The 22,100-nt window shown below is 48.9% G+C and overlaps 1 protein-coding gene across 3 annotated transcripts in view; it reads left to right on the plus strand.

Moving 5' to 3' along the window:
• ITM2C (integral membrane protein 2C) overlaps window positions 1–22,100 on the plus strand; it is a 57,556-nt gene that overhangs the window by 23,273 nt on the left and 12,183 nt on the right. For 2 of the 3 annotated variants that reach the window (XM_030576023.1, XM_030576021.1), the window contains exons 2-3: window positions 17,806–17,946; window positions 21,783–21,980. In XM_030576023.1, coding sequence (XP_030431883.1) covers window positions 17,806–17,946; window positions 21,783–21,980 — 339 coding nt within the window. The remainder of the gene's footprint in view (window positions 1–17,805; window positions 17,947–21,782; window positions 21,981–22,100) is intronic. The other variant, XM_030576022.1, reaches the window with a different exon arrangement.

The raw sequence follows: 22,100 nt of genomic DNA on the forward strand, positions 1-22,100 counted from the left end.
GGAGATGCTGGGGGCGGTGCCTGAAGCAACAGCAACACACACACTCTTATGCCTTTGCTCCCCCACATTCCAGACACGGAGCGGCGTGGTGGCAGGGCGGGCAAGCAGGCAGGGAGCCTGCCCTGCACCTGGTGCATGGTGGGCCAGAGCCCACCCCCCGAACTCCTGCAGTCGACACTCCTGCCCTGAGCCCCTTGTCGCCTCCTGCACCCCGACTTCCTGCCACACCCCTCCTGTACCCCAACCCACTGTCCTGAACCTCCACCACACCCCAACCCCCTGCCATACCCTGCACCCTGACACCCTGTCCTGAGCCCCCTGCTGCACCCCTCCTGCACCCTGACCCCCTACAACACCCAACACTCCTCCTGCACTCCCTAAGGGCAGGGAGGGGGCGGAGTTGGGGTGGGGATTTTGGGGAAGAGGTTGGAATAGGGGTAGGGAAGGGATGGGAAGAGGCGAGGCAGGGTGGGACCTCATGTAAAGGATGGAGTTGGGGTGCGGCCGAGGGCGGCTGGGGGTGAAGGTGTCAGTAATGTGGCCCTCAGGCCAATATACTAGTCCTCATGTGGCCCTCTGTCATAACATTTTTCCCAGATCTGGACCTTAGCATCCAAAATATGGAGGTTAGCATGAAAACCTCCAAGCTTAGTTACCAGCTTGGACCTGGTAAAGCTGCCACCAGCCAGGAATCTATACAGTGCCTGGCGCACTGTGGTCTCCCCAAAACCTTCCCTGGGGGACCCCCAGACGCAGATTCCTTGAGTCTCACAACAAAGGGGAATAAACCATTTCCCTTCCCTGTCCTCCCCTCCAGGTGTTCCCTCCCTGGGTTCCTGGAGAGATATACAGAAGCAAGCTCCGTGAATCTAAACAGAGGGACTCCACCCTCCCTGTTTCCAGTCCTGGAAAACAGAAGTACCGAGAGCTAATCTCTCTTCCCCCCTCACCCAGAGGGTATGCAAAGTCAGCCTTAGTAAATCTAACACAAAGAGATTTCCCCCCCCCCCGACTTCTTCCTTCCACCAATTCCCTGGAGTCCCCACTAAAGAAAAAACTCCAACAAGTCTTAAAAAGAAAGCTTTATATAAAAAAGAAAGACACAAAAATGGTCTCTCTGTATCAAGGTGACAAATACAGGGTCATTTGCTTAAAAGAAAAAAATGAATAAACAGCCTTATACAAAAAGAATACAATTTAACACATTTCAGTAACTACACACATGTAAATACAAAAGAAAACAATATAAACCTATGGTCTTCCTATCTTTGTACTTACAACTTGGAAACAGAAGATTAGAAAGCTGGAGATAGAAAAATCACTCTCATAGCCGAGAGGGCACAGACACAAGACAAAGAACAAAGAACTCACACACAAACTTCCCTCCACCCAGATTTGAAAAAGTCTTGTTTCCTGATTGGTCCTCTGGTCAGGTGTTTCAGGTTACTGGTGTTACCCCTTTACAGGTAAAAGAACATTAACCCTTAGCTATCTGTTTATGACACCCTCATGGTCATTTGAGTTTGAGACGCCGGTGTAAATGACTCCTTGGTACTTCCCTGAACTCCGTAATGCCTCTAAATGTGGAAGGCACTGATACTGGATGCTGGAGTCTCATGGTATGAAGGCAATGGACTGGAGGATTGGTGGAAGGGAAGTATGCTTTGGCGTTAGAAGGGAGGGGCGGGGTGCATTTTGATGTAGCGATTGGGACTTTTTTTTTTCCTTAGGAAGATGATCTAAAAGATTTTTGTAAGTATGCTAGAGCTTTTCTGAACCTTTTCTGATTTCTGGCCATTGCTCCTATATGCACTACACCGTGGCTAGAAAACTCACAAGAAGTTAAGTATATTTTATTTCTTCCCAAAGTCGTCAAAGATGCTTTTCATACAGACCTTTTAAAATTCCATTAAGTGGTTGCTAATGTTGAAGAAATTGGGCACATGATGATTGCGAATCCTGAATACAGGTAGTTTGACCCTTTTATCTCTTCCCATAATTGACACTGACCTTTGGTTGCCAGAATTAGAAAATTGCACCATTGTGTAAATCTGTATTTGTTTCCAGAATTTCATTTTGCTATGTGCTCTCAAGGTTTGCAGTCTACTTGTGGTGTTTATAGCTCTGTTACCATGCCTTACACTTCCAGAATACAGACAGTTCTTTTAAAACAACAAACAACTCTCTGAAGATAGCCAGCATTATTGTAGATGCTGCTCTGCCTTTCAGATTATCTATTAGCTGTAGAGTTTCCTCTTAAAGCTGCATCTCACTTCAGGCTTCTACTCCTAAGTTTCTACTCCTTATCTTCAGTTCAGTTTAGAATGTCAAAATAACATCTATTATTTTTAATCTCCCAAATGTGCCTCACTTTTGGGATGCATATTTAGAACATTTGTCAGGCAGTCTCTTACCCATTAATCCCTGAAAAATCTAGGACAAAGGATTCCAAATCTGAATAGCGCACACATGCATAAAAGCAAAGAAAAGAGTTGGTATAGATATAGACAAGTCCATTAAACAGCTGAATACATATAAGCATGTTTGACCTTAGCTAATTTTAGTATTGCATTATCAACAGGAATATGTGTTTATTTTAAAGTAATTGCAGATCACACCAAAATGAAAGGGGAATGTCTTGAATCCCACGCAGAAGATTTCAGGAGAAAGTGATAAATAATAACATTCTTCTATGTAATTAGATGCCATTCTGGTGGAAATAGAGTGATGTACTAAAGAGCAATAAGCTTTGAAGGGCTGAATGCCCTTAACACTTTTCTGGGAAGGTTGTTACAGTCTCATGTTTTGATCTCTTGGCAGCAGCTGACAAAATAAGGCAGACAGAACTATTTTAAAAGCCAAAGAGACAGGTACAAGAAAAGGGCAGGAGTTAAATCCATCTCAGCTAGAGGACTCAGGTGTGATATGATTTGAGAGCTGTAAAGTGTGACATTGCACAACTTCCGTTCCTTTGCTTCCATTTATCATTCCCATCACACGGTCATTAGGAAGGAGAGATCAAACCTGGTATCTTTTTTTCATAACCCTGATGCAGTATTCATAAGCAACGCTAAAGACCAGGCTAAATGGTTGCCATTACTGTGCTTTGTTAATAATACTCTAGTTTTCTAGGCCAAGGATTGCAAAGCATGCTACACGTGTTTAGGGGGAGATGTTCAAAGGCCCAAGGAACACCTAAGTGTACAGTTCCCAGGGAAAGTCAGTAGGAATTGGATTCCTAACTGCTCTTTGTGCTTTTGAAAATCTCCTTTTCCATTAAACTTCTCCACACTCCTGAGATATAGGTGTTATCAAATGGGGGAAACTGAGGCACAGAAAGGTTAAGGACATGCACAGGGTCACTCATAAACTCACTGGCAGAGCCAGTAATAAAATCTAAGTCATCCGACTCCAGCCTGTGCCTTTTCTACAAATCCATCTTTCTGACCCTACCACCTTGTTTTTCCACAAGGACATGAGCTTTGACAAGCTTCCTCTCCTGGTTCTGCTTGTTCTCACTTCAACCTCAGTCCCCAAAATTGCCTTCATAAAGCCTGATTTTAGCTCCATCATTCTCCCACCCAAGGAGGATTGAGTCATGTTAGAGTCCTTCTACATCAGGCATCGGAAACCTGGAGTGTATGGCTGCCTTGTAACGTGAGTTAATGAATGTTCTGTCTCTGCAATACTCTGCTGATCCCCTGTTAGCAGAAACCTATGTTGGACTTTGTATTCTGTTTCTCCTTTTCCTTTATGCATCCTTCCCTATTCTGTATTGCCTGATATCCTTTCCTTCTGCAGCCTTGTGTGTGGTGCAAATGTACAGGAAACATGCAAGCCTCTCGAGCTCTGTGATGCAAACAGCCACTCACTTGGAAGCGTGCCTAACGAGAAAGGGTAGTACAGATTTGCTGCATGCCCTGCATGCTGCATGTATGTCTGCTTGATGCATTTGTAAGGAAATGGATATTATTTCCCTTCCTGCAACTTGCCAGCTATTCCTGTGTTGCTGGGGAGCTTCATCTCCATTTTCAGTTTCCATTTCAAGCACACAGATTGGTGCACACTGTGAGTGTGGCATGTTTGTATTAGTATTGTTATGACTATTTATTGGTATTGTGGTAGTGCCTAGCAGGCCTGGTCATGGAGCAGGATCTTGTTGTGCTAGGTGCTGTACAAACACAGAACAAAAGGACAGTGTGTGCCCCAAAGAGCTGCTTGTTTTAAAAATCATTGTAGCTAGATATTTATTTTTTGGGCCAGGCAAATGCTGCCCTTGCACCTGCAATAAATCCCCATGCTTTTGGGGGAGCCTAACTTATACCCAGGACTTCCCCCTCTCAAATAGCCTGGCAACACCCTTCACCTTAAAGAATTCCATAAGATCCAACCCCTCCCAGTTGCAGGAAGCCTCCCTACCCAGCTGATTCTCTCTGCTCCCCCGACCTTCCCTTCAGTAACAGGAAGTACCCTGACTCCGCTCTTCCAAGTGCTGCAAACCCAGCCTATTCAGCTGTCTAACCCTCCCATCCCAGATATGTGCTGCGGCTTATGGAAGTCTACCTGAGGTCCTGCATGTTGTATCAGGCCCTACAAAACCTACCACCTGCTCTACTTGATTGTTTCCCCATTTTGATACTCTTTAGACCTTGGATCTGTCACTCACTGTGTTCACAGATGCTGTCCAACGCCTAGCACGACGAGCCCTGACATGTTTAGCCCATAGGTGTAACTCCTGTATGTGTTTGTAAATAGTTAAACAGGACACTGTTGATCTTGATCTTGTCTCTCTTAAGCCTGCTGTTTATTTAAAATTAAAAGAAAAACCCCAAACAAAGAGAGAGAGTTTTTGTATCTGCCTTAATTTTAAGCACATTCTCCCAATCAGCCTGCAACGTGACTTCTTCATGTCCATGGAACTGCCCTGACAGTAAATCGGAGATGCTGAGGATATCTGACCTTCTGTACACGCATGCTGCTCCTCTGCTCTGTTCTTGTGAGCAGGCAGAGCACTGAACCATACAAAAGAGCCTGTTTTATCAGAAAACAGGAATTCTTGTATGTTTCAATGCCCTGTCTCCTGGCAGGAACTTAGAAATATTTTCAGTGCATGCAGGCCTGCAGATCAAACCAAATTCAGCGAGGTTTATTATTCAGGCCCGCTAGCTTCGATTGCCTCTCTCTCTCCCTGTGCTGTGCAGCCTGTTCACTAGAATACTTGGGTAAAAGCCAAGGGACACAGTCTCCCTTGTTTTGTAATGGACGGTTCCCTACCCCCACATGGGAAAATGTGCTTGTGCTCCTCCCCACTCCAGACAGTGAGCAGTGTGAGCTTACTGCTAAATCCATAAAGCAGACGTATCTCAGATTAGCTGGTGCTTATTTCAGTAAGGGTGTCCTGGGCTCTGCTGTGTTTAAATATTCTTTGTCAGTACTAAGGCCTCGTCCAGACTAGGGGAGGAAAATCGATCTTAGATACGCAACTTCAGCTACGTGAATAACGTAGCTGAAGTCAAATATCTAAGATCGAATTACTCACCCGTCCAGATGGCGCGGGATCGATGTCCGCGGCTCTCCGTGTCGATTCCGGAACTCCGTTCGGGTTGATGGAGTTCCGGAATCGATGTAAGCGCGCTCGGGGATCGATATATCCCGTCTAGACTAGATGCGATATATCGATCCCTGAGCAATCGATTTTAACCCGCCGATACAGCGGGGTAGTCTGGACGTGGGCTAAATGTGTGGTTTGCTCACTACAGTGACTTTCATTGTACTACTAGATTGTGTGCCTTGTGTTATAATGTTAAATTAGCATTATCAGCATGTTGTGAAATCCCAGGGACATTGGGGACAATGATGTAATGTCACACACCAGACGCTTCTCATGTGATTTACTGTCAGTGGTTAGAGCCCTCATACCACGCACTCTCGGGGCTTGGCTACACTTGTGAGTTAGAGCGCATTTAAGCCCTAGCTCACTCCCCGTCCACACTGGCATGGCACGTAGAGCGCAGAGCTGCCCAGAGGGGGGGCAAGTGGGGCAATTTGCCCCAGGCCCCCACTAGAATATAATATTCTATAATAGTGCAATTTTTTTTCATGGAAGGGGCCCCCAAAATTGCTTTGCCCCAGGCCCCCTGTCCTCTGGGCAGCCCTGGTAGAGCGCTCTGACTTCAGGGCTAGAACACTCCTGGTATCCCACCTCAGCAAGAAGATTAATGCTTGGTGCGCCTTGGCTAAAACGCCTGGGCATCAGTGTGAATGAAGAGTTGCATTACTGGGCTCTGATCAGCCTCCGGAAACGTTCCATAATCCCCTTAACTCAAGTGGCCACTCTTATCATGTTTTGTAATCATTGCAGGAATATGGATATGCCTTTTGAAAGATCTGTTTTGGACAGCCAGCATGCTTATCTGCTCTGAGACAAAGCAACCATTACTGTGGAATGCTGTGTGTGAGAGAAAGAGGCGGTTTGGGGGCGGGGAGGGTCTGCTGCTGTCTGAACTTACAAGACACCATGCTGACATGCTCTCAGCCCCTCCAAAACCCACTCTCTCTCCCCCAACATACACACAACACACTCCCTGTTACACTCCACTCCCCCCATTTGAAAAGCACGCTGAAGCCACTTGCACACTGGGATAGCTACCACAATGCACTGCTCTCTGTGGCTGTTGCAAGAGCTGCTAATGTGGCCACGCCAGTGCGCTTGCAGCTGTCAGTGTGGACAGATTGCAGCGCTTTCCCTACTGCACTCTGCGAAAGCTGGTTTAACTCAAAGCGCACTACATCTGCAAGTGTAGCCATGCCCAGAGTTAGTGTCCAACTCTTGTCCCCTTCCTGTGGTGTGCCTTTCCATTAAACTGACTCTCAGTCTCAGCTTTCTCCTGAACTTGGCTTGTTTTGAAGGTTTCTCCCTCAAGGCCCTTCTCTTGCTGCCCCTAGGTCACTCTTTCCCCTCAGACTGCTCTTGGGCTTGAGCTAATGAGCAGCATCTGGTCTGATGTCCTACATGAGTCAGCAAAATAGATATTGATGAACAGAAATTTGCACACAAAATATTGACACATTTTTAACCTTGTTGAGTTATTATATTGACCTCCCAAGAGAGTGGTTCTTTTTTTGGAAGACCTTTTTATATATTATTATTATTATTTATTATTATTATTTTTAAAAAATGCTTCCCAATGCTAGAACTATGAAAGGTGGGGAGGATGCTAGCCCTGCAAAACTTGCAGTAAAGAATACTGTATGATACGTTACTGTGCTTCTCAATAGTGTGCTGTTTCCCTTTGAGATATGTGCTATGTCTAATTTCGAAATGGACTGATTTTCTTATTAAAAGATTAGTTAAAGGAAAAACTGCTTCCATGTTAGAGAGTCAAATATTCTCAGGGCAAGAAGCTGTTAATGAATCAACTGCGATGACTTTTTTTAGAGTGTAATGGGCAATTTTCATTTGTAATACAGGAAGTAGCAGTGTTACTGAGAACATACATACCTTGTGACTCTAGTAGTTGACGGCCCAATAGCAGGCGTGGATGCTTTTTCTGAAGTTTAAAGATGTGGTTAAAGCAGGTTGTACACCAGTTTTTCCAAGAGCTTCCATTCTGTCTGTCTCATAAGTGACTCTGCCTCTGGCCCAGAGGCTCAAATGCAGATTGTAATTTAAAAGCAAATAAGTGTCAGTTTGTTCACGGTGACGAATACTACTTCTCACCTTGCAAGTTTTTAATCTGCTGGGCTGAGATGATAGGTGGGACAAGTAATCTTTACAGTGTGTTTTGTCATGGTTAATAGTTCTCCTTTAACTGAAAGGCAGCATCTTTAATTTATCTGACTGAACCTTGCTCTTCTTTCCTCGCGTACCCTTACTTTCTTCATTTACTCTCTGGCTTTGCTCTTTCATTGTTTCTTTGCTTTTCCCAACTCAAGCTAGTTTTTTTTTCTTCTGCAAAATTCGAAGCATTTTTATCTTGCCACAGGGATACGTTGTAGAGATCAGATTTCCATTTTGTGTTATATGCTAGAGCAGGCATGGGCAAACTTTTTGGCCTGAGGGCCACATTGGGGTTGCAAAACTGGATGGAGGGCTGGATAGGGAATGCTGTGCCTTCCCAAACAGCCTGGCTTCCATCCCCTCCCACTCCATGACTACCCCCCTCAGAAACCCCAACCCATCCAACCCCCCTGCTCCTTGTCCCTTGACTGCCCCAACCCCATACACATCCCCGCCCCCTGGGAACCCACCCCCATCCAATGCCCCCTGTTCCCCGTCCTCTGACTACCCCCCTCCCTCAACCATTCAACTGCCCCCTGTTTCCTGACTGCCCTCAGGACCTCCACTGCCCAGAGCACTGCCCTCATGGTGGCATGGCTCTGTGGGGGACGGGAGACAGCGGAGCAGGGGCCAGAGGCTAGCTTCCCTGGCCGGGAGCTCAGGGGCTGGGCAGGATGGTCCCGTGGGCCATAGTTTGCCCACCTCTGCGCTAGAGAGAGCAGCCTGTTATACTGTTCCTCTCACAGGGCAAGTCTACTTTCGCTGCACTGTGAAAAGGCAAATGAGGGAAATTTGCCCAGTTCAATTGTTTTTCACGTTAAAACACTCTCTTTAAGTTTGAGTTTTATGTGCTTTGATCTTTCTGAATCCTCTCCAAATGCTCACACTCCAGCTCATCCTCTCCAAGAGGCAACTTGCTGAGAAAGCTATGGATGCATTATCTCTTACAGGAACCTGGCACGTGTTTCAAGTAATTCACCCATAAGCATTAACATTTTTCTTGGCTGTTGTTGCTCGAGTTTTAGTAACAGGACCACCATTTTTTTTTTCCACCCTCACTCTCTCTGCATCATGACCGTGAGCACTAATAATCAGCAAAGTGTGTTTTGTCAAGGCCGTTGCCATGTAGCATGTTTTTCCCACCTTAGCATTGCTGGTAGAGATTCTTTAACTTCCTTATAAATGTGATTGTTTGGTTTTGAATAGTCACTGCTTTGAACTGCTCACTCTGTGACGGGGGAGAGCTTACATTTTCTTCAACTTCCTTACTCTCTCGATGAAGAAGCAGTACAGAATTGATTATGCGCTGATCCCACAGCATTGGGAGTTGGCAATGTATTGCGAAGTTGTATTTGTTGTGCAAGCAAGGAAAACAAATTTAGATTAGCTTCTCCTGAAGGTGCTTGGGGATTGCAGTTCATCTGACGCCACTCACATTCTTGTCTTTGCAGCTATACCTGTAATAATACTAAAAAAGTAGAAAATCTGTCTGATCCATGTCATCTGGGAATTAATCGTGCAGTGAAGTTGTATAAAAATGAGGTTAACAGCATAAGGTCAGATTATTTGCTGACTGGCATGGTAGAGGTGGGACTATCAGAGCCTGTGACAATTCCCTAATTCTCTGGCCAGCCGTTTTCCTGGAGACAAGTTAGTGCAGCCTAGAGGCTGCTCTAACATACACCAGATAGTAACTGTCCTTCTTTTCTTCCTGACATGCCCCTCTGCACTGGAGGTTGTGGGGAGGATGGTGTAGGAACTGGCAACACTGTCTCTGATCTCATTTGGCCTATGCTATACCAAGGGAATTTCCAGCTAGGAAGGGGCAGCCTTCCTGAGCAGAACAAAGGGAACAGAGTGAGGCAGAGAATCTGCCCCACTGACTTGAACTAAGATAGAGGGCTGCTATCCAGGCCTATAAAGATTTTGCCCAGGAAGACCACTTTTGCCTTTGGGGAAGGAAGATCTATGGGTTCAAGGCTTGGGATCATTCTACTGCAGTTCAGTAGTGGACGAAGGGGAGGGAATGGGTCTCAAGTCAAAGTCAAAATGCTTTTTATTTCTCTGGTGGGGAAGAAGGGAACTTGGACAGCTCTTGCTGTGGCTTGTTTAGCCCAATCTGCTTTTCAAGCTGCCTTCTGATCACAGCCTGATTGGATGAAGCATGAAGACTTGCAGGACTTAAGGCTTGGAAAGCAGATTGGGCTAAACAAGACTTTAAAAATAAACACCTTGTGCTGGATCCCACATAGAAGGTTTCTGGGTTTGACGTTCCACGGACATATTAGTCATCTCTGCAATAAATTCTGCTACTCCTGGTGTAGTCATCTAGCTCAATCAACTTCAGGTGACATTGTAGTTGGTGCCCTACACCAGCGATACAAAAGAAGAAGCAACTCCTCTGTTTGCATGGCTAATCATCCCACTAACTACCGTTTGGTAAATCTCACCTTTTCCCTTTGGATTTGTAATGGATTTTGAAGTTAACATGACATTTTGCATAAAACAAGATTGTAAACAACATGTGAGAGAATATAAAATGCTGGCACATACTTGTCAGTAGGATTTCGGTCATTCTTCTGCACAACCAGCCCTGGAGCACGGAGCATGATGTTCTATGATTTTGTCTAGGTTCTAGATACAAAAAGGGGCTAGATTTTTATTAAAAAATAATAGTAAGTAGTCTTGTATTGCCCTACAAGTTGTAACACTCTTCAGACCAACCAAAGTCAGTCCTTTTTTAAGTGCTTAGGATCAGTGATTATTTCTGTTGAGAGATTCCATCCCTTCCTTCTCACAAATAAAGTGTGTGCGCAGTTCCAATCTGCATTATCTGCTTGTTTAGCTGGAATGTAGCTTTACATTCTTCCTTTTGGAAATCTGAGCACCGCTAAACCTGCCTGTCAATTTTCATCTCCCTGGTTCAGGATTCTAAGTGTCCTTATGTCCTCTATCTTAATGTTCTAGAGATTTTTTGGGGGAGTGGGGAGGGAGGGATTGGTGGTCATACAAGATCAGAATATTGGTCCATCAGGTCAAATATCCAAAAGCAGCCAGAGCCAGCTGCTTCACAGTAAAGTGCTAAAGTCCTTGAAGTGGGAAATTGAATAATCTATACTTAGGGAAAGTTTATTCCGACCTCTGTCAGAGATTGACTAATGCCCTGAAACATGAGTTTATTTCCTTTCCAAACTCTTTTCTCTTTTGTTCCAAGTCCCATGTACCTTGATTGTTTGTTAAAGGTGTGTTGGAATATGATTCGTGGGAGCTAGGATAATGTTTTGAACACAGATGGTTGATAAAATCATTGCACCCCTATCGTTAAGCAGCTCTTTAAAACAAGTGTATCCCCTGTCCTCTATTTTATTTACTCCAAGGACTGTCCCTGAAAAATTCAGCTCTTCAGTTGATTTTCATATTTTTTAAAAGGAACTTGTGCACAGATATGGGAGAAATGCACTTACATTTATCAGGCATTTTATTTCATAACTTCTAGTTCTTCTTCGAGTGATTGCTCACATCCATTCCAGTTAGGTGTGCGCGCCGCGCGTGCACGTTTGTCGGAAACTTTTTTTACCCTAGCAACTCCAGTGGGCCGGCAGGTCGCCCCCTGGAGTGGCGCCGCCATGGCGCCCAATATATATCCCTGCCGGCCCGCCCGCTCCTCAGTTCCTTCTTACCGCCGTGTCGGTCGTTGGAACTGTGGAGCGCGGCATAGCTGTCCTCCACGTCCCTAGCTCTCCTAGTTCTCTATCGTTTATCTATCGTTCATCTCTAGTTCCATTATAGTTGTTAATTAGTTTGTTAAGCAGATAGTTAAGTTAAATAGTTGCTAAGTAGTTCTTTGCCGGGGGCTTAGCCCTTCCCGGCACCCGGCGCCAGGCTCATGCCTGTTTCGCCGGGCTTCAAGCAGTGTGCGGCCTGCAAGAAGCCCATGCCTACCAGCGATCCCCACGAAGCGTGCCTGAAGTGCCTCGGGGAATCGCACAGATCCGACAAGTGCCGCATCTGTAAGGCCTTTAAGCCGAGGACAAAGAAGGAGAGGGATCAAAGGCTCCGAACTCTCCTAATGGAGGCGGCACTTGACCCGACGGCTTCGCAGGCCGTGGTATCGGCACCGGCACCGGATCGCTCCGGCACCGAGAAGACTCCTCGGCACCGACCCTCTCCGGCACTGGAGTCAGAGTCAAGGCCGTCGAAGTCTGATACTCCGGCCAGGAAGACCCGGCTTGAGCGCCCGGCCTCGACATCGGCCGTGGCGCCGCCGGCACCGTCAGCACCGTTGACTCCGGGTCCGGCGGGTCCGTTGAGTCCGGTACCGCCGAGCTCCCCCATGAGATCTGGGGTTGAGATAGTGGTCCCGTCCACACCGGAGACCTTCGCCTCGGCTCGGGACCTTATTGCCCTGACTGAGCCCACTCGGCTGCCACCCCCGGTACCTCCGGTGCGGGTCGTGTCCAGAGGCAAGCCCATGATATCGGCACCGCCCAGAGACAGTCGTTCACGATCCAGGTCCCGACGTCTTGGGCGCTCCAGATCCCGACGCCGCTCCCCGTCCCGGCACCGCTCCCCTCAGCGGTACCGGTCGCACTCGCGGCACCGGTCGGCATCGAGACGGTCGCGGTCAGGCTCCAGTCGTCGACACCGGCACCGCGATTCCAGGAGCGGGTCCCGACGCTACTCGCCGCACCGGTCGACCTCCCGGCACCGAGCTGGTGGCAGGTCCCGGTCCCGGTCGACCTCCTGGCACCGAGCTGGTGGCAGGTCCCGGTCGACCTCCCGGCACCGAGCTGGTGGCAGGTCCCGGCACCGAAGCAGCGCCCGGTACCGATCAGGATCCCGGCACCGTGACAGATCCCGGTCCCGATCCCAATCCCGGCACCGATATGACTCCCGGCACCGGTCCCCGGCACCGAGACGATCCTCCGTGCCGGCCCGCGCAGACCCTTACCATCCAGGGTCGGCCCCACCATGGCCCTCGAGACAGCCGTCCGTATCTTCCCAGACGGACAGCGGGTATGCGCTGGGCACCGACAGGCAGGCGGCGCTGTTCGGTGATCCGCCGCTGCAGGACCAAGGCCCACAACAGTGGGGATTCTGGACACCCTGGGCATACCATCAGGCCCAGGGCCCCCAGCAGCTCCCTGCTAGACCGGCGACTGCGGAGCGTAGGGCCCCTGAAGCCTCGTTGTCTCGCCCCCCTCCCTCCCCGGAAGGGGAGAAAGGGTCCAAGCAGCAGGACTCCGCTGCGGCTCCGGAGGCAGAGGCGAGGGCTGAGGAAGACCCTCAGTTAGACACTCTCGTGCCTGGGGTCTCATCTTCCTCCTCCCCGGATGAGGCGGTGGCGGGTACCTCCTCCAACAGTCTCCCCCCCCCCCGCTGGATCTCAGGGCGCACCAAGACCTCCTCAGGCGCTTGGCTCAAAATCTGAGTCTGCAGGCAGAGGAGGTCTCGGAGATAGAGGATCCAATTGTAACCATCCTCTCTTCTGATGCTCCCACCAGGGTCGCCCTGCCCTTCATACGGACCATCCAGGCCAACGCCAATACCATCTGGCAGTCCCCGGCCTCCATCCCTCCGACAGCGAAAGGAGTCGAGAGGAAGTACATGGCCCCTTCTAGGGGATACGAATATCTCCATGTACACCCGACTCCGGGTTCACTGGTGGTGCAATCAGTGAACGATAGGGAGCGTCACGGCCAGGAGGCTCCAGCCCCCAAATCCAGAGAAGCCAGGCGGATGGACCTCCTTGGCCGTAAGGTGTATTCGGCTGGGGCGCTGCAGCTCAGGGTCTCCAACCAGCAGGCCCTGCTGAGCAGATATGCCTTTAATTCCTGGGTGGCAGTGGACAAATTTAAGGAGCTGCTGCCACAGGATGCTCGCCAAGAGTTTACGGCCATCTTGGACGAAGGCAAGAAGGTCGCACGCACGGCCTTACAAGCCTCCTTGGACGCTGCGGACTCGGCTGCCCGTACCCTCGCGTCAGGAGTTACGATGCGTCGCATCTCCTGGCTGCAGGTTTCCGGACTTCCGCCGGAGCTCCAGCATACCATACAGGACCTTCCTTTCGAAGGCCAGGGCCTGTTTTCTGATAAGACAGACCCCAGACTCAAGAGTCTAAAAGACAACCGGGTTATTATGCGGTCCCTCGGGATGCACACCCCCGTGACGCAGCGTAGACCCTTTAGGTCGCAACAACAGCAGCAACGTAGGCCGTTTTCCCAGTTCCGCCAGCGGCAGGACCTTTACAGGCGCCGCGGCAGGAACGGAAGGCGCAGACAGTCGGGGAACCAAGGGGGGCAGAACCAAGGCTCCTCGAAACCCCCGCCTGGTCCTAAGCCTTCATTTTGAAGGTGCGCCCGAGGGCGCGGTAACAGTTTCCCCTATGGATCCTTCCCCCCCGTTTTCCAACCACCTTTCGTTTTTCCTCCCGGCGTGGTCCCAAATAACATCGGACCGCTGGGTCTTGAGCATGGTGCAGACGGGATACCGCCTGCAGTTTGTTTCATTTCCTCCTTCCCGCCCTCCTTCCTCGTCCCTCTTCAGGGACCCCTCTCACGAGCAATTCCTTCGGCAGGAGGTGCAGACGCTCCTCAGCAAAGGAGCTATAGAGGCGGTTCCGGAAAACGAGAAAGGCAAGGGGTTTTATTCCCGCTACTTTCTGATCCCCAAGGCCAAGGGGGGCCTCAGGCCTATCCTCGACCTGCGAGAACTCAACAAATACCTCGTGAAGTTGAAGTTCCGCATGGTATCCCTGGGGACCATTATTCCATCCCTGGATCCGGGAGACTGGTACGCCGCCCTCGACATGCAGGACGCGTATTTCCACATTGCCATTTGGCCACGCCACAGACGCTTTCTCCGCTTCGTTGTGGGGGCTCTTCATTATCAGTTTGCAGTCCTCCCATTCGGCCTGTCCACGGCCCCGAGGGTGTTTACAAAATGCATGGCAGTTGTCGTGGCGCATCTTCGGCGCAACCGTGTCCACGTGTTCCCTTATCTGGACGACTGGTTGATTCGGGGCACGTCGGAACAGCAAGTCAACAGCCATGTCCGCGTGATCACCGGCATGTTTGCAAGTCTGGGCCTCTTGATAAACACAGACAAGTCCACCCTGAGGCCCACGCAGAAGGTGGAATTTATCGGGGCCGTCCTGGACGCCACTGTGGGCAGGGCCTCCCTGCCTCTGCAACGGTTTCAGACCATGGCGGCGATCGTTCAACGTTTGCGGTCAGCCCCATTGACGTCAGTGAGGACATGTCTAACCCTGTTAGGCCACATGGCGGCGTGCACCTTTGTGACCGACTACGCTCGGCTCCACATGAGGCCTCTCCAGCTGTGGCTTATCAGTCACTACAGGCCGGCAAGGCAACCGTTAGACATGTTAGTCACAATCCCCCAGAAGGTCTTAGATTCTCTCGGCTGGTGGTTAGACCAGTCCGTATTATGTGCGGGTCTTCCCTTCCACCCCTCTCAGCCCTCGGTATCCCTGACAACGGATGCCTCAGATCTAGGCTGGGGGGCCCACCTAGGGGCCCTGTGGACACAGGGCCTGTGGTCCCAGGAGGAGGTGGGGCTACACATCAACATGCGGGAGTTGAGAGCGGTCCGCCTTGCTTGTCAAGCGTTCTGTCATCAGCTTCAGGGTCGTTGTGTCGCCGTGTTCACGGACAACACGACGACCATGTACTATATCAACAAGCAGGGCGGCACCAGGTCCTCCTCCCTGTGCCACGAGGCGATACGACTCTGGGACTTTTGCGTAGCCCACTCCATTCACCTCAGGGCTTCCTTCCTCCCTGGAGTACGGAACACGCTGGCGGATCGATTGAGCAGATCCTTCCTGTCACACGAGTGGTCCCTTCGCCCGGACGTCGCTCTCTCCATTTTCCGGAGGTGGGGTTATCCCCGGGTGGACCTCTTTGCGTCCAAGGGGAACAGGAAGTGCCAAGCGTTCTGCTCCTTTCAGGGCAGGGAGCCGGGGTCGATAGCGGATGCCTTCCTCATCCAGTGGTCGACCCACCTGTACTATGCGTTTCCCCCGTTCCCTCTGGTCCACAAGGTCCTCCTGAAGGTGCGCAGAGACAGGGCTCTCGTGATCATGGTGGCCCCGGCATGGCCCAGGCAGCACTGGTACACCATGCTGCTGGACTTGGCCATAGCCGACCCAGTTCCCCTGCCCCTTCATCCGGACCTGATTACCCAGGACCACGGGACCCTCTGTCACCCAGACCTGCAGTCGCTGCACCTAGCGGCGTGGCTCCTGCGTGGCTGACTGGTTCCGAGCTGCGCTGCTCCACGCCTGTGAGAGAGGTGCTCTTGAGCAGCAGGAAACCGTCCACAAGAGCCACATATTCGGCGAAATGGAAGCGCTTCTCCTGTTGGTGCGTAGAGAGAAATCTCCGCCCTATGGAAGTTTCGATAACCGAAATCTTAGACTACGTTTGGTCCCTCAAAGGGCAAGGTCTGGCCTTATCGTCGTTGCGAGTCCACCTAGCAGCTATCTCCACCTTTCACCCAGGTGCGGACGGTCGCTCCGTTTTTTCTCACCCGACGGTGTCGAGATTCCTGAAAGGGCTGGAACGTTTATTCCCTAACGTCCGTCCCCCTGCTCCAACCTGGGATCTTAACCTGGTGTTGTCCCGGCTCATGGGGCCCCCCTTTGAGCCGTTAGCTACTTGCTCCCTGCTCTACCTCTCTTGGAAAACTGCCTTTCTAGTGGCTATCACCTCAGCTAGACGGGTGTCGGAGCTCCGAGCTCTTGTGGTAGACCCCCCATATACGGTCTTCCACAAGGACAAGGTGCAGCTGAGACCACACCCTGCTTTTCTGCCCAAGGTGGTCTCAGCCTTCCACGTCAACCAAGAGATTTTCCTTCCGGTTTTTTTCCCAAAACCTCACTCCTCAGGCAGGGAGCAGCAGCTCCACTCGCTGGATGTCCGTAGGGCTCTCGCGTTCTACATAGAGAGGACTAAGCCCTTCCAAAAATCCCCCCAGCTTTTCGTGGCGGTAGCAGATCGTATGAAAGGGCTTCCTATCTCCTCCCAGAGGGTATCCTCTTGGGTTACGTCCTGTATCAGGACCTGTTATGACTTGGCCCATGTCCCTACGGGCCGTGTGACTGCGTATTCTACCAGGGCGCAGGCGTCGTCGCTGGCTTTCCTCGCCCGCGTGCCCATCCAGGAAATCTGTCGGGCAGCGACCTGGTCATCGGTCCACACCTTTGCTTCCCACTACGCCCTGGTCCAGCAGTCGAGGGAGGATGCGGCCTTCGGAACTGCAGTGCTCCGTGCCGCGACTTCTCACTCCGACCCCACCGCCTAGGTATGGCTTGGGAGTCACCTAACTGGAATGGATGTGAGCAATCACTCGAAGAAGAAAAGACGGTTACTCACCTTTGTAACTGTTGTTCTTCGAGATGTGTTGCTCACATCCATTCCACACCCGCCCTCCTTCCCCACTGTCGGAGTAGCCGGCAAGAAGGAACTGAGGAGCGGGCGGGCCGGCAGGGATATATATTGGGCGCCATGGCGGCGCCACTCCAGGGGGCGACCTGCCGGCCCACTGGAGTTGCTAGGGTAAAAAAAGTTTCCGACGAACGTGCACGCGCGGCGCGCACACCTACCTGGAATGGATGTGAGCAACACATCTCGAAGAACAACAGTTACAAAGGTGAGTAACCGTCTTTTATATAATTTTCCTGTTTGCTTTGTTGTTGAGACTTGTCACAAATAATAAAAAAGGTGAATCCCTAGAAATCTGTCTAGCTTGCTGAGAATAATGTGTGTGTACATGTGTACAAATATATAGGAAACAGTATGAAATGTGCCCTTGTCATCCCTACTGGAATGATATTGTCACATAAGGTTCCCAGGATACCCATGTGAGATTACCTTGAAAGACCCTGATCTGCATTTATTAGCTGTGCTTCATATTACCATGCGTGGGCTTTAAACAACATGTTGTTGCTCTTCCGATAGCCTCCTACATCATCTGACTAATGTTTTTGTTCTTTCTTTTCACAGGAGGAGGAGCAGTCTCCCCCAGTGCAAACAAGGAGGTTGTCTCTCAGTGGGTTATGCTACTTGACTGTGGGCCTCATTGTTTTGCTCCTGGGCCTTGTTTTTGCATCCATGTATGTCTACAGATATTTCTTCATTACCCAGGTACTATACAATCTGAAAATTCCAGTTCTCCTGCCTTCTTCCCCAAATACATTTAAGCAGCCACAACACCTGCCTCATTTATTTAAAACAAACAAACTTTTTTGTGGTAGCACCTATCTGTCCCAGCCTAGATCAGGGCCCCATTGCACTGGGCACTACACAAACACACAATAAGAGACAGTCCCTGCTTTGAAGAGTACATGAAAACTTTTCAAAACCAACAGAACTTTTTCTTGTAGCATAAAACATTAACACAATTTCTCTTTGATTTTTCTGTACTATGTCACAATATAACTGGCTTTGCTTAAGCTATCCATATCTCTGTCTTGTGATTAGCAGTTACATTTGATATAGCCCATTGTATCATTCAGTACACACACAGCAGGAGCAGTACATGTCTTTTATACATGAAGTTGCTTTAAGATTACATTCAAAATTGAGACTGATTTCCAGCAAGTAGATTCACGTGCATTTGTCTGCATATGATTGCGCATGTGCAAAGTAGATGCATAGGCAAATATATGAAGCTAGTCTGGGCTTATATGCAAATGCACGTGGCTTTTGCTGATTCCTGTTGGGCTGTGTGTGTGCGTTCACACTTACAAATGCACTTACTTGGGTGGACACAAAATAAGCATGGCTCTATACAATCTGGCCTGTATACGGAATAGCAGGAATACACGGTCCAGAAGCCTTTTGTTTTTCCAGGGTATATGTAAATATCCTGTCACTCCTATGTCACAAACATAAGTTTACTGGTCTTAGTCATAAACCATTTTTAAAGTGTTTTTTGCTAGGAAGGAATAGAAGGGGTTGGAAAGAACACAGATCTTAAGAGACACTTTCTGTATGTACAGCACCTAGCACAATGGGACTCGGGTTTCTGGCCCTGCTGCAGTACACATAGTAAATACTACTATTAAAGCACAATAGGAAATGCTATTGGAAAATCAGTGTGGGTTTTCCATGAAGCCTGCAGGAGTTAGGTGAATTGAGTGCCTTCTGTTAGGTGCCTCCTTCCTAGTCTAAGTGCACAGCAGTTAAACAGCAGCTGTTCAATACACTTCAAAGAATATACACGTGAGGGCCCCTTTAAAAATGCATCTGAGGGTGGGGCTAGGGGGGAGGAGTTTTCTGTTATGTAGGTCAGATTGCCCTCAACTCTAGAAAGAGATTGGTGTATTATTTATATTACAGTAATGCCTAGGGACCCCATTGTGCCATGCACTTTATAGATACATAATGAGAGAGACAGTGCCTGCCTCAAAGAGCTTAAATCTAAATAGACAAGGGAACCAGGGACAGACATGTGAAATGACTTGGTCAAGGTCTCTCAGCAGGGTAGTGACAGAGCTTGGATTAGAACTCAGACTTCTGGAGTCTCAGTTGACTGCTCTATCCACTTGGCGACACAGCTTCCCAATATAATTCTATTTAATATGAAAGCTGGATTCTTTCTGAAACTTCTTGAATGTTCAGCTCTTCTATATTGTGGCAAATAAGTAGTATTATCTAATGATTCCATAGAAATGTTTGAGGATGATGAATTAATCATATTCTTTTGTTGAAAATGTGACTTGTAAAATATAGCGTTTGCTGACTTTTCTGGTTGGCCCACCCAGCACACCATCCTAATTCAGTTGCTTTGGGGAAGGAGGGAATGTAGCTTATTTACAGTTTACAGTTCTAGGGCAAAATCTGCCAGCTCTTTCAATCTTGACTTGAAAATTTTTACCCCATTGGTGGCCAGTTGTTGCTGCTTGGTGGTAGTGCCCTGATGTACTAAGTACTTTCCAAATATACAGGAAGGGATGGCCCCTGCCCTGAGGAGTCACAGTCAATGAATGAGACAGACAAGTAAATGGAAGTCAGGGAAGAGGAACAACAAAGGGATTTTTCTGTACAAATCATCTAGTCATTGTAGGTAGCATATTCAAAGTGGGATTTTGAGAAGGAGATCTTAAAAGTTGAGGGAGTAGAGCCTTGTGGATAATTTAGGTGGGTCAGACCACACATAGCATGTGACATGGAAGAAAGGACAGAGGTGATTGCTCAGGAGACAGCAATGGCTGGATAAGGGTTAGAAGCCCGACAAGGCAGGGTGAGGGGAAATTGCAGTAGATTAGTGCCCCAGACCCAGGTTCAGATCCCCGTTCAGATCCCCATTCAGGTCACAATCTAAGTTGTCCATATAAAATAAGAAGCCAGATCTGTGTGTGATTGATGGTTTCTGTTCAAAGACTCCAGACTGAAGTGCATTGATGGAGCTCTTGTGGGACATTCTGTGCTTGTGCTGAAGCAGAAAAGAGGACTTCTCCTCCCCCAACCATTTTCATTAGCATTGAATTCACATACTTTGTTTAAAAAAGAAAAATCCCTTGCCCTCATTTTAAGAGGCAGTGTGCATAGCTTTCTTGCTAGCTGAATTTCTAGCCAAAAATACATCCAGTCATAGCTGTATAAGGGCTTTGTGATGAGGCCTGCTGTCTATTGAACAGCTATTACCAAATTAATTCTCTGAGGACTGCAGCATCTGTGTGTCCAGCTTTTATCCACTCAGCAATTTAGTCTTCTGTATGCTCCCTTGCTCAATACATTTCCTTGCTGCAAAATTAATGTTTAATCTTCATTTTCAGGTATACAAATAAGTTGTTTCCACCTGTCTTTATAAGTGAGCTTTAAACCCCGTGACAAATTTCTGACCATTTTTTCACATCTTACCCATAGACACAGTTGCTGGGGTTATTTTTACGTCAGGATTGGTTTCCAAAAGCCTGATGTCACATAACATTTAAGCTGACCATTGACTGGGTGATGGACAACATCTGAACAAAAGGAGGTGATCTGCTTGCTGAATAGCACTAAGTGTAAGATGATCCATTCAAGGCTTTACGTTGGACATCTTCATTGTGTGCTGCATGCAGGGGTGGCTCTAGGTATTTTGCTGCCCCAAGCACGGCAGGCAGGCTGCTTTCGGTGGCTTCCCTGCGAGAGGTCCCCGGTCCCGCGGATTCTGCGGCACGCCTGCGGGAGGTCCGCCGAAGCTGCGGGACCAGCGGACCCTCCGCAGGCATGCTGCCGAAGGCAACCTGCCTGCCGCCCTTGCGGCGACCAGCAGAGCGCCCCCCTTACTCCCCCCCACCCCCCCGGCTTGCCACCCCGGGCGAGCGCTTGGCATGTTGGTGCCTGAAGCCGCCCCTGGCTGCATGCAAAAGCAAAGGATAGTTTATATCCAATAACAGAGAGAAGCCCATTGAACACTGACAGTGGTGCTTCCTGGCATCAAGGCTGTGTATGCAATGTCTCAGGTGGTTGCAGTTTACCCATCTGTTCATGGTGATCAGACATCCTTTTATCCTTCTTTTGTTTTTATATGCGATGGGTTAATGAACAAACGGGGTCCAGTGGTGCCTGTTTGTAATGAATTGAGGTAGAGTGAAACCATGTCTACAGTGAAGTTGAAAATTCCTAATGGTTTTGGTGCATTGCAGTGTGCAAACTGCAAGTCCAGTTAGATTGAACCTCTCTGCTTATGTTCTATGGAGGAAGATAACCCTGCTGTAAACTGTTCCATTTGGGTTTGTATGATGGGTGGGAGGGCTCTGGTGCTTCTATAGGACTAGAAAACAGCTACTAATGAGGGGTGTTTTTGCACTTCAGTGACCCGACTAATAAAACACATTGACAGATTTGTTTCTAAATGTTCTCAAAGACATGTTCTCTGAAACAAGCTTAGTGGTGTTTCTTTGTGTCCTCCTTCAGTGCCATGCAAAGCATTGTTTCTTGATGAGATTTATAATGGGTTTTGTGTATGTTCCATCTCCACTTTGTTCTAGTTTCCACAGCTTCCCCGGGAGAGCGTGTTCCACTGTGGAGTCCTCTTCGAAGACTCTTTCTACTCACCATTTAAGGGGCAGTTGGAGTTGCATGAGGATGTGAAGATTTACATTGAGGAGAACTATGAGCAGATCAACATCCCAGTGCCCCAGTTTGGGGGGAGTGACCCTGCAGATATAATCCACGATTTCCAGCGGGTGAGGAATTTCTGTAGGCAATGGTTTTTCGTTAGTATTGTTAAAACATGAGAGCTGCCATACCAGCACTGACTAATCATCCACCAGACTCCTTCCTCTGACTGTGGGAAATGTCAGGAG

This window comes from Gopherus evgoodei, chromosome 9 (assembly GCF_007399415.2).
Source record: "Gopherus evgoodei ecotype Sinaloan lineage chromosome 9, rGopEvg1_v1.p, whole genome shotgun sequence".
Taxonomy (NCBI): Eukaryota; Metazoa; Chordata; order Testudines; family Testudinidae; genus Gopherus; species Gopherus evgoodei.